The 15346-nt window shown below is 42.6% G+C and overlaps 1 protein-coding gene across 8 annotated transcripts in view; it reads left to right on the forward strand.

Annotated features, from left to right (window-relative positions):
- The window catches only part of sept4b (septin 4b), a 54608-nt gene extending 40998 nt beyond the window's left edge, over positions 1–13610 (forward strand). For 4 of the 8 annotated variants that reach the window (XM_042062832.1, XM_042062833.1, XM_042062835.1 and 1 more), the window contains 10 exons: positions 4456–4552; positions 4761–4847; positions 5707–5830; positions 6057–6191; positions 7045–7162; positions 7339–7440; positions 8137–8233; positions 8615–8777; positions 9613–9712; positions 11521–13610. In XM_042062832.1, coding sequence (XP_041918766.1) covers positions 4456–4552; positions 4761–4847; positions 5707–5830; positions 6057–6191; positions 7045–7162; positions 7339–7440; positions 8137–8233; positions 8615–8777; positions 9613–9712; positions 11521–11589 — 1092 coding nt within the window. In that variant the 3' untranslated portion in view covers positions 11590–13610. Of the gene's footprint in view, positions 1–409; positions 533–3003; positions 3424–4455; positions 4553–4760; positions 4848–5706; positions 5831–6056; positions 6192–7044; positions 7163–7338; positions 7441–8136; positions 8234–8614; positions 8778–9612; positions 9713–11520 lie in introns of all 8 variants that reach the window. The other 4 variants (XM_042062829.1, XM_042062828.1, XM_042062830.1 and 1 more) reach the window with 4 other exon arrangements.
- The last annotated feature ends 1736 nt before the right edge of the window (positions 13611–15346 follow it).

Here is a 15346-nt window from a genome sequence, read left to right on the forward strand (position 1 = left end):
CTATCCTAGCATTCCACTGAGCCTCTTTCATTGATCTCAGTTCAGACCTCTGCATTTCTCTCATGGATTTTGTTGGGATTTGATTAATCATTTCATGGTTTTCTTTTCCTCTCCTAATCCCATATTCACCCTCCTTCCCTTTCATCTCTCCCATACACACACACACACACACACACACACACACACACACACACACACACACACACACACACACACACACACACACACGCTTAAATGCGCAATGCAATACCACTATGACCCTTGACCCCCAATGCTCTCTTCTTCTGCCCCCCAAAACCATCTTCCTGCTTTGCTCCCGGTCAATGGACTCTGCCACACCCTCTCCTTCTGACCACCACTCCCTCTACCGCAAATTAAAACCCCTACCCTACCCTCTCTCTGCTTGGAGATGGCAGAGTGCACTGTAGCCCCAGTAGCAATGGAGGATAGCGATCACGAGGCCGACTCGCCGTCTGACGAGCAGGATTCCACCCCAACGTCCCCCGAGCCAAAGGAGCGTGAGGCCGAACAGGTACAAGTGACCCCTGACCCCCTGAGTGACCCCTCACCCCCTCATGAGACAGAGAGTTGGTGTCGGTCACTGTGCTGCAGCTGAATGGCTGACCTCCCAGCTTTAGCCCACAGGCTCATGGGCTGAATGTCATTCCAAACTATGAGCCACCATGTGGTCAAATACCTATTCAATATGCAAGCGTTTGTCGGTACCATGGACTGTATACAAATATATACAGCCATTGGTATTAAGTATATAAGTAAAAGTATATATACTTTTTTCATCCCGTGAGGGAAATTTGGTCTCTGCATTTAACCCAATTGGTGAATTAGTGAAACACAAACAGCACACAGTGAACACACAGTGAGGTGAAGCACACACTAATCCCGGCGCAGTGAGCTGCCTGCTACAACGGCGGCGCTCTAGCGGAGTGCTAACCAGTGGGCCACGGCTGCCCCAATGTAAATGTTTTAGTTGTGGTAAGGACACAACTAAAACATTTACAAAGCATCAATTATTCAGATTTCATGAAAAGGTATATTTCTAATCTATTTAGTTCCCAGATGGCTATATTGATGTATTAGCAAGTCTAAAGCATACCAAACAAGTTGAGGAAGAATATGTATTTGACCAAGGTGAGCCTTTAGCCGCTAGCAGCTTTACACCATACTTGGGTGCCATTGTAGGAGGACTGCTGGTGAGGGAGAGCCAGAGACTGGGAAGGTGACCTAAAACAGTGAAGCTGACCTAAAACAGTAAAGCTGACCTGCTCCAATTCATCCGAGAACAAATAGGAATCTGGGACAAAAGCTTCCACATTCAAAAGAAGCCGAAACAACACTGGAGTGAGTTGAGGAGAAAACCTCAGGACCACAACTTTTCATCAGCTGGGACACACACACATCTCCTCTGAAGTTGACCTGCACCATGGTCCTTTCCCACATGAGTGTATAATTCACCATAGAAGCCTCTGAGAGGCTGGACCAGCAGTAACTTGAGGACCCTGCCTGGCAGCGGGCCAGAGAGCCCTAGAGAGTGTCTTCTTGCAGACAAAGGACACTTGGTTCCTCTCACTGTTGGCCCAACCAATTGGAATTGGTAATGTACAAGGGGAACTCATTGTCATGCAATACAAGATAGACTCATGACCAAAATACAGAGGACCCATAGCAGAGGAAGATGTGGATCTGCGTATTTCAAGCTACAGCAATACTTTAATTCAGTATGTCAACATTATCTTTGATGTCTGTGGTTTTTGTGACGTTTTGGTACAGTAAGTAATATCCCGAAAACCATATCTCTTGGACTATCTGTTTTTGGAGTTATTCTCCCACTGTTTGGACGGCCCTCAGAGTGGCCTTGACCATTACCGACATGAGCTGAGGATATTAAATTTCCATATTCATATTCATCATCTAGTCTGCATGAATATTGATGTCTTGGGCCTACACAAACAACAGATTTCATCAAGATACTGCTGTATGATGGTATGCAAAGGAACTAAAATGTTGCAATATAATATAGATACAATACTTTCTTCTTTCTATTATAAGCCACGTGGCAGTGTTGCGTTGATCAGCCTCCTTCACCACAGCATTGCCAAATCAGAATCTGCTGTCCAGGCAGATTTCTATCTGGCAGCCCGTACACCACAGCAGACCTCGGGGGAAATCGCTCATCCTCTTCCTTAAGGTCCAGATGAAGTGTCTGGATCGGATGCGGCTTGACCCGGGTGCCGTATTTCATCCATCGCATCTGCTGCGTTGATTTCGGGTGGAATCTGAATCGGTTGAAGTGTTCCCAATCGAGTTTCCCGCTTTTGCAGGTTTTCTGGCTTCAGCTGTGGCCTGCTGTCTTCTGGCATTAATTGTAGTCTTCTTCCTCGTGTTGTTTGGGAACTAACAGCCCGTTTTTAACTGTTTTGACTCCGAGCCACTGAATGTCTCTTCCTTTTCTATTTTCTCTGCTCTCCTCATGTGACATACTCCTGTACTTACACCACTAATTCATTCGGTAACACTTTATTTCAAGGTTTGCTTATGAACTGTGTATGAAAGGCTAGAATCTATCTTGGGATAGTGTGCAGTTAGTTCTTTTGTTAGTTGCTAATTTACTAAACTAGCATTTGTTGATATGCATTAGTGTTAGTTGATGGTAAATACACATGCATGCAAACCTCAGGCAAGGTGTTTCCAAATGTGATCTGTTCAATTGTTTTCACCACCTCCTCACAAGTGTCAGGTTTGTCTAACCACCAGCAAAAATCTCTTCTTCTCTTTCTGTTCCTGGCGACCCACTTATCCCTGTCGTCTCCGGCCCTCCTTCCTCTCCCTCACCTCCAACAATAACCTCACTCTCTCCCTCTCCGCCACTGCGTCGGCTCCCCGTCACAACCTCCCTATCGCCACCTCCTCCCCTGTCTCCTGACCCCTGTTGTCCCTCCTCGCTCCGTCCCGCTCCGTCCCTCTCCGCTCCTGGTCCCCACTCAGAGCTCCAGCCACTCCAAGGAGGACTCAGAGGACTCTGAGCTGGAGAACATCTTGGGTCAGCACCACCACCATGACCACCCCGACCAGCACGAGCAGCATGACCCCCAGCACCATCACGACCCGCAGCAGCAGCAGCAGCAGCAGCAGCCCGGCCCTAAAGAGGGCAACCCTTTCTGGTTTGCTGGCCACGGGCGCCACTCCTCGGCCGGGGACAGTGAGAGCGAGGGCCTTGACAGCCCCCGCACTCCGGGGACGCCCACGTACTTGCGGCCATCCGCTGCGGGTGGCCGGGGTCCTTTTGACGCCCTCTCAGAGCAAAGGTCCCCGCGGGGCACCGTGGACTTTAGCCTGCCGTCGCCCATCAGCCCCTCACGGCCCAAGAGCCCGTGGGGACGCTACGACCCCTATGATTCGACAGAGGTAATGCTTAAGGGCCCGTATCAGGTGGCCGATAGCAACTCTCTTGTCTGGGGCTGCATGGTCACATCCTGCTGTGCTCTGGTGCTCCGTGTTGCTGCTGATGTGTGAGGATGAAAAGGATGTTAGTTATAGAGATTGACTACAGATGTTGTAATAACAGACGTTGTAATAATATCTGAGTCTGCCCTGACACATACTGGTTTCTTACCTGTGGATTTGGCCCTTCTACCTGTGGTCACACAGCCCTTTTTGGAATGTGAAAATATGATAATATCATTATATGATGTTTATAGAATTGTGTCTTTAGATCTGCTATTGTTCAGTATGGAACGTACACTTTTTTCGGCTATTTTCTTTCTCTTCATTTGTTTGAATATGGAGTCACTGTTGTTATTTCTCTCAGTTCTTGTATCAAACTTAGTTTTAGTACTTATTCTCATAGTCTGACCTATAATACTGACTCCACTTAAGAACAAACATATGCTTATCCTTAGTCAAGGACATTTATTTGAATGTTTTAAATTTGCAACTTCCTTTTATGGTTGAAAAGACTGTTGTTTTTATTGTTTGATGCCATGTCTGAGAAGGTGTGGAGTCTTTTTGCGGTCTCTGCTTTGCTTCTAAATCAGGATAATGAAACAGGCACGCCTTTTTTCTTATTGCACTGTAAACTATTTTATTTACTCAAGACCTGCTACCGTTTCAGTGAGAAACACTCTTAAGGTCTCCATCCATGTCCATGAGAAGGTAGTATCATCTGAAGCCTGTGGATGAAATGTACTTTAACAATGAGCTGGGCAGCTTTTGAACACGAGCCAGGTGCCCTTAGGTTGACCTCACCACTTGATATTTTTGAATCCCTGAAATATCTTGAGACATGATACCTCCCACGGTGTTCTGTTTTTGGTTATGTATTTTTCATGATCCTTATTCCCATTTTGACTGCAAATTCACATGCATTCTCCTAAAAAAAATCATTCTCCCACTCTCTCTCTCCATTTCTTTTTCTCCTACAATGGCTACGTTCAACAGGATCAGGATAAGGAGTATGTGGGCTTCGCCACCCTGCCCAACCAGGTGCATCGCAAATCTGTGAAAAAGGGCTTTGACTTCACTCTCATGGTGGCAGGTCAGTATATAGACTGCATCACTGGATTAACATGAGTTCAAAAGTCTGTCTGATTGTAATTGCGCTCAAAGGGTTTTCTTTTCACTGAAAAACCCCTCAGTGGTCAGAGACTGTTGGCTTTTGTTGTTGTTGTTGGTGGTTTTCTTTTTCTTTTTCTTTTGTTTGTTGACTTTGTGTCTCACTGAATGGAGTCTTTGCTTTCTTTCAGGTGAGTCTGGTCTTGGGAAGTCTACCCTTGTCAACAGCCTCTTCCTGACAGACCTGTATAAAGATAGGAAACTACTCAACGCTGAAGGTGAGACCTCAGGGTTGACATGAAGTATGCTGTTCCACAGTTAGGACATGTTTGAACATTAGTTCAGTTGGAACATGAAGTTTTGATTTATATTTATTAGGGCTGTCAAAATAACTGATTAATTTCGATTAATTAATTTGAGAAAAAATAACTGATTAAAAATATTAGTGCAGATTAATCGATTCCGTATGACCTTTGACCCCGAGCCATTCTAGTCAGTAATAATTAGACTGTAAAATGAAGGAGAGAGAAGAAAACGTGCTGCCTGGATCATTGATTGGAACATTTACTTTTTAAAAACGGCCTGATGGTGTTGATAAAAAATAAAGTGTTGAAAATAAAGTCCTCTGCAATGAAATGCCTTGTATGTGAAAAAAAAAAACTTCTTCCCGAAGCACTTTTGAATTTATTTCCTCAGCATATTAGGTCATATCATAGATTATTATGGCAATTATTTGAACAGTGAAAATAATAATAAAAGAGTTTTTTAACTTTAATGTCACTAATGCTGATTATTCAATGATTAATTTGAATTTACATATTTAAAATACTTTCACAGCAAAAATTATATATGCGATTAATTTAGATTAATTAATCACAGAGTATGTAATTAATTAGATTTTTTTTTTTTATCGATTGACAGCCCTAATATTTATATTTCATATTTAGCCTTCTTGACTGTAGTCTAGCACTTCCCTGTTTAGACTGAAGGAGTTTTTTAAGCTCTCTGTGCAATCCAACATGTGTATGCCATTAATGATTGTGGTCATTATGTTGTGATTTTGGTATAGAGATAGATATATATTGATATGTATATATGAACATATATGAGAGTTGCATCTCTTTATGGTTTCCACAGAGAGGATTACCCAGACTGTGGAGATCACCAAACACACAGTGGATATTGAGGAGAAAGGCGTCAAGCTGAAACTCACCATTGTTGACACGCCAGGCTTCGGAGATGCCGTCAATAACACTGAATGGTATGTAGAGGGATTGACTGGGCCCAAACCTGTACATTGTGTTACTTCAGCTTTCAGAGGGAGCTGACTGATTACTTTCCTTCTGAAATTGAATAGCTGTGAATGATTGTCTATGTGTAGGTGACTTCAAAATTTGATGTAGTATGTGACCCAGGTTGGACTGGGTCACAGGAGATGCACTGCTGTTCCCTCAGTGCTGGTTTGTCTCTGTGTGTGCCCCCCTCAGCTGGAAGTCCGTGGCCGACTACATAGACCAGCAGTTTGAGCAGTACTTCCGGGACGAGAGCGGCCTGAACCGCAAGAACATCCAGGACAACCGCGTGCACTGCTGCCTCTACTTCATCTCCCCCTTCGGCCACGGGTGAGAGCAAAGAGAGCAAAGAGCCCCACCTCACCCCCCCCCCCCCCCCCCCCCAACTACCCATCCCACAGGTGAGAGCAGAGAACCCCATCTCACCCACCCCCCCACCCCCCAACTACCCATCCCATGGGTGAGAGCAAAGAGCCCCACCTCACCCACCCCCCAACTACCCATCCCACGGGTGAGAGCAGAGAACCCCATCTCACACACACCCACATCCACCCCCACCCCACAGATGAGAGCAGAGATCCCCCCCCCCCCCCCCCCCCAACTCCCCACCCCCATCCCACAGACAAGGGCAGAGAAAACCCCATCAGTAACCCCCACACCCACCAATCCCCTCCACCCTGCGGAGAGTCAAAGCTCTCTATGTCTCTCCCCTTAGGCTTTTTAAAGGTGATTTAATGCTCATCATCTCCATGCTTGCCATTGCATTAGGAGTGAATTGTCCTGCTGACTTTGTGGTTTTGAGCTGCTGCACAGTCTCACTCGGTTGCACAGTGATAGGAGCAATACATAACACTAAATGCAGCACACGACCACATTGTTGTTGCTTGTAGAAGAGCGCCCTCTTCTGGTAATGTGGTAATGCATATGGTAGATCAGTGAAGGCAAAACCCTGCAAGTCATGCTGTGCACTATGATTAGGTGATTTATTGCAAACTAAATGCATTATAGAAAGGATTTGCTATTACAACGCAAGTGCTCATTACAACAATCTCATAACATTATATGGTCCTTTTCTAAGACAACTAAAAGTGACCATTTATTCTTGCAACGGCAAATTGGATATACCGTAATCCCAGGGCATATTCCTCCAGTACAGTAATGTTCTGTGGTTTCTGTTGTCCAGTCTTAGGCCTTTGGACGTGGAGTTCATGAAGGCCCTTCATGAGAAGGTCAACATTGTCCCTGTTCTGGCCAAAGCAGACACTCTCACTCCCAGTGAGGTCAAGAAAAAGAAAATCAAGGTTAGTCCAAGAGCATGAAAAATAAAAAAAATGGTTGCCCTCCAAAATCGTTTTGTTTTTACTACATTATTTGTGCTGTACATGTTTCTCCTTTTTGTATTAATGTCTGTCTTGTATATATAAGTATCTTTTCTTTATCTGTTAATGGCAGTTCTCTTCATCTTTCTCCCCTGTAGATTCGAGAGGAGATAGAGCAGTATGGCATTAAAATCTATCAATTTCCAGACTGTGACTCTGATGAGGATGAAGACTTCAAACAGCAGGACCAGGAGCTAAAGGTTGGTCCTTTCTAAGCACCTACATGCACTAGTTTCAGCTTTTCAGCTCACAACAAAAAATCATCTCAGTCACGTTCCCCATGGAGCCATATTCTTCCAAATGAAAACAAATCTTTACTGTGTGCTGTATGTGTGCAGTCTGATCTGGACAGATGGTGGACTGTGGTCACTGGCGACCCTGTCAACACAGACTTGCCTGCAGACAGTGTCCTAATATGCCCTGAGAGAGAGTGAGAGAGAGAGAGAGAGAGAGAGAGAGAGATTGAGAGAGAAAGAAAGAGAGAGAGAAAGAGAGTTCTCAGCAAAAAGGTTTGGAGGAATGGGGAGTAGAACTAGGTGTGTGTGTGTGTGTGTGTGTGTGTGTGTGTGTGTGTGTGTGTATGTGTATGTGTGTGAGAGAGAGTGAGACAGTCTTTGTATGCCTGAGAGAGTGAGACAGAGTGGGAATGAGTGAGACAGAAATGTCTGTGTACATTAGAAGAAGCATGAGGCAGTGTATGAAACCGTGAGGGATTATTAACCAGAGGGAGAAGTGAACAAAGGAGGGAGGGGTGGGTGGGGGTAGATTGCAATGGAGCAGAGCAGCCACAGAGCAAGTGGGGAAGGACACTGCTTCTGCCGTCTGCAGTGCAGGGGCTCTGACTGCATCTCCTCGCCCACTAAGAGCACCTCTCCTCCGTCTCCGTCTCTCTCCAGGACAGCATTCCCTTTGCCGTGATCGGCAGCAACACAGTGGTGGAGGCCAAAGGCAGGCGAGTGAGAGGACGCCTCTACCCCTGGGGCATCGTAGAAGGTACCGGAAGCACTCCACAATGCATCCTGCAAATATGGACCTAATATGGCCAAGAAAGGCCTTTTCTATAGATATGTGGATGTGTTTTTCTTTTCATAATATTAGAATATTCATATCATAAATAATATACTGTATAACAAAGTTAATATTATATAGATTATTATTATTCTTAGTAGTAGTAAAAGTATACAGATGCTATGCAATTTCCACCGTGAGTGCATATAGCTACAGTAAGGCCTGACGATCTGAGATAAGAAATAAAGAAATATGAATTTAAATATAAATGTTTTACAAGTATTTAAAATATAGATTTAGTACTGATGTGAGATGGAGAATTTGCCGGGTCTAACATTCAAGCATTATCTGGATGTGCAACGACAGTGGAGAACTCGGCGCACTGTGACTTTGTGAAGCTGCGGAACATGCTGGTGCGTACACACATGCAGGACCTAAAGGACGTGACCCGGGAGACCCACTACGAGAACTACCGCGCCCACTGCATCCAGAGCATGACCCGCATGGTGGTCAAGGAGCGCAACCGCAAGTATGCCGGGGCGCCGAGGGCACACTGTAATTGGGGCACCTGTTTTAAAGGCACACCTAGTATACTGTATAGCATAACACAGCCATACTCTTTTCTTATACACTCTATGCATACACACATGCTCATATGTTCTTTTATACTCTATGCACACACACATGCTCATATGTTTTTTTACATTTCATGCATACACACATGCTCATATGTTCTTTTATATTCCATGCACACACATGCTCATATGTTTGTTTATACTCTATGCATACACACATGCTCATATGTTCTTTTATACTCTATGCATACACATGCTCATATGTTCTTTTATACCGGTACTCTATACATACACTACTCACAAAAGGTTAGGGATATCTGGCTTTCGGGTAAAATCTAATGTTTCAGTACAGGAAGTACTGAAACATTGAACTGTTGGACATTCAAACGTTTAGAGATGGTCACATAATGTTCACCTATAAAGGTTATAGTGGATTTTAGGTTCATCCAGAAATTTCACCTGACAGCCGAATATCCCTGACTTTTTGTGAGTAGTGTATGTTCTTTTATACTCTATGCATACACACATACACATGTGTTCTTATATACGTATTCTATGCATACACACATACACATGTTCTTATATATGTATTCTATGCATACACACACATGCACCTATATGTGCTGTACTTGCGTGCATGGATGAAGTCTTTGAAGGGAGTGTCATTGTCTTCTTTGATTTGCAACATTGATATGTTGTAGCTACTTAAGGCTGAGTTTCGTCTGCAGGTTTGTACCGGCATGTTGTGTTTGTTCAGTAGTGACCGTTCGCTTTGTTTTGCTTGACCAGTAAGCTCACCAGGGAGAGCGGCACCGACTTCCCCATACCCATGGTGCCTGGCGTGGCGGACAGCGAGACGGAAAAGCTGATCCGCGAGAAAGACGAAGAGGTACGGCATAGAGCCGAACATGGACACGAGCGCGATCACGGGCACGAGCATGAGCATGATCACGGGCATGAGTGCGATCACGTGCACGAGCACGAGCAGCATCAGGCCCCACATGTAGAACAGGAGGCCCACTCTGAGCATCCAGAGGGCTCCTGATAGTCACAGCTCTTCCAGAATATTCCACGGCCATGTAAACACAGAGTTGCCTCTAGAGGCCAGCACACCAAAGAAAGCCATAGGTGCCCACATCCTGGAAGGGTTTGATTCAGGAGGTGGGAAACACACAAAAAAAATGGCCTCCCTCACTAACTATGTCTTCCCCCATGGGAAGATCCAACCCTACATAGACGTAGATGGCCATGTGATGTATTGAAGTAGAGTAGAGTCCCTGTTATTGTTCTCCCTGGGGAGCTGTCCTCACAAGACTGCAAAGTCTGAAGCCTGCACCGCTCAGCAGTCAAGCACTTCAGCCCTGTGTGAGTCTGCCACCTGCATATGGTGCTGGGACAGAGACGAGTGAGACTCAAAGCTCCAATTAGAGTCTTGAACATGCTCGGCTGTTTCCTGATATTTTAGGCTTCTCTGTGTAACATCTAAGTCCAGTGTTAAGCCAGTATCCTAACACACAGGAGCTTGTTGTTGATGCTAGTGTGCTAAACCCAAAGGAGAGTCCCTATTATCTGTGCTGCTCTAGATATTTGTCATTTTGTGCAAATTCACTTGCCAGTCAGCAGTATTTAAAGAGATATACAGGTGCAGTATTCATAAACATGCTCCTTTGCAACGTTGTTGTGGCTAACTTTATATATTTTCAGTCCTTATTAGGCTGAGTTTCCCAGTAAATATGTTTGTACAGTGAACTTGCTTAATGTTGCCTCCTTGTGTTCATATTTAAAGAGTGTTTGAATATGGCTAAAAGCAATCCTCTTAGGATAGTATTTCATTAATAGAACAGATTCTGTGAATTGGTACAAAGGGTATTTGTTTCTGTAAAACATTTCTATTCAACATTAGTTCCTTAAATATATTATACCATTGGTTTGTTTTTGAGTTGAATCCATTGTTTTCATCTTTCATTAAATTATTTCAAAATGGTTATGTTGTTGCCATAATTATAAACCATTCAGTGTATTCACAAGCACCTCCCTATCCACTGAAGCCTTGATATTTGAGTGTACAACCCAAACCGGAAATTGACCTGATTTCACTACAACAAAACAAACGTACATTATGCAGGCATTGATTTTATTGTTAATCTATTTCTAGTCAAAGTTTGTCAATTTCCAAAACATGATCCCGACATCTTTACTCTGTAATTATCAAAACTTCTGCTCACGTGTCAGAAACAGATGCAGTACAGACTCTCTTCAGAATGGTTCATAGAACCTCTGTTGGAGCAATCCTAGTCATATCAAATATGTTATAGACTATATTTATGAGTCTTCATTGCCTGATGAGCATAAATAAATATCAGGTCCTATGGCCCGGGTGATAGTATAGAAATGATTGGCAGAAGAGTGATAAGCCTCTGCATACTCTCTACTGGGCTGCACCTTGATGGTCACGTGATCAGAGGAGCGCGGCTATTATTGATTTTTGTTTCCCCCTGCAATGACCACAGTGGCAGGGCTACAGTGGCTTCACCATAGGCCTGGTTGGCCACTCATTTGTGCAGAACAGGGAGGTCTATGGGCAGCAATACCCAATCAGGGTTCACGTTTTAAGTCATGTGATCAATTTTGACCATCGATGTAAGTTCACCGGTTTGACAGGCAACTCTATGTTTTTCTTTGTCTCTCCTATCGCAGTTACGACGAATGCAGGAGATGCTGCAGAAGATTCAGGAACAAATGCACACACAGAAAGAAGCATATTAACCACGGCATTCCCTGAAACCCCTCCACGCACATCGCTCCCAGCCAAGCAGTAGTCTAAAAAGTATCCCGTCACCCCAGAGACATTGAGCCTCCTCCTCCTCCTCTTCCCAAGCCTCCTCTGCAATGTCTCACTAACATAACCCACCTGGATGAGCCTGAAGACTGAAGAACAGTACGTACATAGACATCATTGTTGTTCCTGTTGAGTCTCTGTCTCACACTCTTGTCCAGCATCAACTTCTTTGCTCCATTTGTGATTTGTGGAGACATCTGATTGTCAGACTCACGCATGAAGTAGCCTTAATCAGTCCAAACCACATTCATGGTAACAGACCTGTGGATGCTGTCCTGTACATGCAAATGTAGACAAAACATGGCTGAAGCCATGATGACCACTATAGATATAGGCAGGGGTCAAATTATGATACAGTATATATTTGGTAGGTTCTGTAGATTAAGATATACCATTTGTGAGACATCCTGCATAATAGAAGTGTACAACATTTACAATACTTGACTATAGCAATGTGTGTGTGCAGCTCAGTAGCAGTCTCTGTGAGGTTATGAGTGAGAGAAATTGCTAAAGGTTGGCCTTCCTATCACCCAATTCACTAGCTTGCCATTTTGGTGTATGCACAATGTAATTCCCAAGAGTATTTTGTAATAGCTTGTTCTATAGAATGAAAACAGCATAATTATTTAATTATTTTCTACAATGTTATTTGTTTGTTAACATTTCTTTTTTAAAATAATAATAATGCCATTGGATCTTCTGTGTGTGCACACTTTTGTTTATATTGCATCATGAAATAAGAGGAGAAATGCTTTTTTTTTGCTAAATAGTTTTATTTTCTTATCAACACAAATGAAGTACTGTAGAACAATAGTAGGCTATTTTTCATGGTAACTAGTATAACTCGTATTCATAAAAGTTGTCCTGTCTTTACTAAGATGTTAAATGCCTTGAATTTTTTGTTTGGCCCCACGATTGTTACATGCATCAAGGGGCAGGCTATTTTAAGCTGATTTTGAATGCAGGCTGTTGAAGCTCGTGGTTAAGAGATGTCATGGGTAAACTTTGTTCTATGGTCATTTATAAGCAATGGTATTGAGTCATAATGTGCTCAAGTTTTTTTGTAAATACTTTCATAATAACTGCCCTCAGGTCTACTGAAGAAAGGGCCATTGTGCTATATGATTTAACGCTAGCCACAGGCTACAGTTTTTTTCTCTCTCAGTTTTCACTTTCTCTCAGAAAAGGTGTTTGTTTTATTTTATCATTTTTTTATGACCATTACCATATGGAGAAATTGAAAATCCAATTTAAAAACAAATCACAAATGTTTTTGATGATATACATATACATGTACATATATAGGTCTTCTGTTCCCCCTGAAAATGACCAGTTGACAGGACCATGTTTTTTACTCTCAGGCCCAGTAGTTAAGTGGTCATTGAAACCTCAATCCAGTATATTTTAGTCCAACTTTTTGGAGATGAATAGGCATTGTGTTATTTTTACTGAGGGTTAATGATGTGACCAGAGTAAGCTATTAGAGTAATCTGAAGAATCTTCTTTGGGATCGTCCTCCTTGTTTTATTAGGATCTTTTTCAACATTTGTTTCTCTCACAAAAATAGCTGTTTTATGGTTTCCCCTGCATGACAACTGACAATGTTGTCAGTAGGTTCTGTTGTTTAAGATGTTTTGTAAAGAAAATACATATTTGAGTCTATATTTAGTATCAGTATCATATTTACTATTACTACATTTTCCATAAACTTGAACCCTAACCACTGAAGTTATCCCCAACAGAGTAGCAGAAAAAGAAAACACTTACTGTATGTTCAGAATGTATCACTTGAAGATTCACATCAAGGTCATGTGTGACCTTCAACCTATTATATCACTCTAGGTTTTCAGCATTGTTTCCTGTTGCAGTCTGAGCATGCTTTCCATTTTTTTTTTTTTTTGTTATTAAGAGGGAACAATTTTGATAAACCTTTATGCGTCTTTTGCATTAAAAAACAAGGCTTCCAAATGGTGTATGAGTTAGAAACATCAGGGCCGGTGACAATACTCTTTACCATTACTGGAGTGTGTTCTTCCATGTCATATAGTGCTTCCCACATTTAGAAATCATATTCTTATAGACAACTTTCATTTTATCTACTTTTTCTCCCTTAGTGAACGCATGGATCACCTTTTTTTCTTATTCACTTCATGGAATAGAATATTGGTCATAAATGTATGTATTTTGAGAATATTATGAAAAGGCAATGTATGCAAAACCTTGACCAAAAGTCTAATAAATTATTACATGTTTGAAATGGGATTTTGCATAATCACTTTTCTTCATTGTTCTAAGCGTTACATAGAGAAACGATTTTATGCAGACTTCACGTCAATTTACACTTGCATGTAAAATGATTATCTGCCGCCTTCACCATCTTGTAATACATGTTGGTGAATCATGTAACTTGAATTTATAAGCACTGTTGTGTGATGGACACTGACAGAGGAATTCTGCTCTGTGAGTGGTGAATCATTAATGGTGGCGAGTCGTTGGTGATCTGTTTTCAATACTTTGGTATTTTACAACACATAACATGTTACACATAATTATGTCTCAGAATAATGTTTGCCAAGAACTGTAATGATTATTACACACATGTGTTTGACTCTTCACCACACGGGGGCAGTAAATTACCTTTGGGGCCAAATCAATCGTGAAACTATGCCATGATAATTGCGTCCATTTAAAAGTAATACATCTTGCTGTAGATAATGCTTAACCAGAAACAAACAAACAACATATTTACTTAAAATCTAACAACTGTTATCTGATGAAGCATGTTTGAAATGCCACTCTGCATCAACAAGTGGTTGCATCAACATCTAGTTGGTTTGCCAGTGTGTAGGCGTTTGTTTGGGTATTATTTGTAGTTTGAGCTCGTGCTAATGCTTGCACTGCTTGTACAAATAGCAGCGTCCTCTTCCTAGTGGTGTCATCGATGTAAATGTTCAACTACTTCTGCAAAAAAGACCAGCTCTATTACCTATTGACCTGCTCACCCCTGCCATTACTTTATTGCTTATCGTAAAGCCCTTTAACCACTTTAATCATAATATTAAATGGTTGTATGATTGAACATTGAAATGTTGTATACAATGCACCTAAGTCAATGACTATCTTGTATCTTGCACACACCATTGCATGCAGGTCCCACCATGGGGGCCACCAGGGACAAGAGGAAAGAGGGACACCTAGACGTCCATCGGCAAAACCTTTTTTTTAAAAGCCCACTACCAATTACGTCCTTCCCCTGAGAGGCCAAATGTGGGCCTGCTGTGGGCCACTGACGCTGTTGCGTAATCTCTGAGGGTAGCTGGTAAGAGGCCAGCCATCAACAAGCCCAGCAGGAACTCAAGAATGTCAAGAAACAAACCCCCGAATGGGGTCCAGTTTTTGTGTGCACCACACTAGCACACTAGGCAGAGACTCTATCAGGAGACATGCACTGAGAGTGCGGATTAGGCAAATAGAAAGCCATTTGTTAGGGTAATGAGAGTAAGCTTACAAATTGCCCCCGTTTAGCATTTGAACGTCATATGACAATTTCCTTGATGGTTTACTCACTACTAACCAAATGTTTGAAAGAGGTTTTCAAAACGCTTTTTTGCTGAGAACTGGATGGGAGTTTTCTTGTGAGATGACATATTTAATACATCATAATTCATCACATTCTCCTTTGGT

Source organism: Alosa sapidissima, chromosome 15, assembly GCF_018492685.1.
Source record: "Alosa sapidissima isolate fAloSap1 chromosome 15, fAloSap1.pri, whole genome shotgun sequence".
In the NCBI taxonomy this organism is placed as follows: domain Eukaryota; kingdom Metazoa; phylum Chordata; class Actinopteri; order Clupeiformes; family Clupeidae; genus Alosa; species Alosa sapidissima.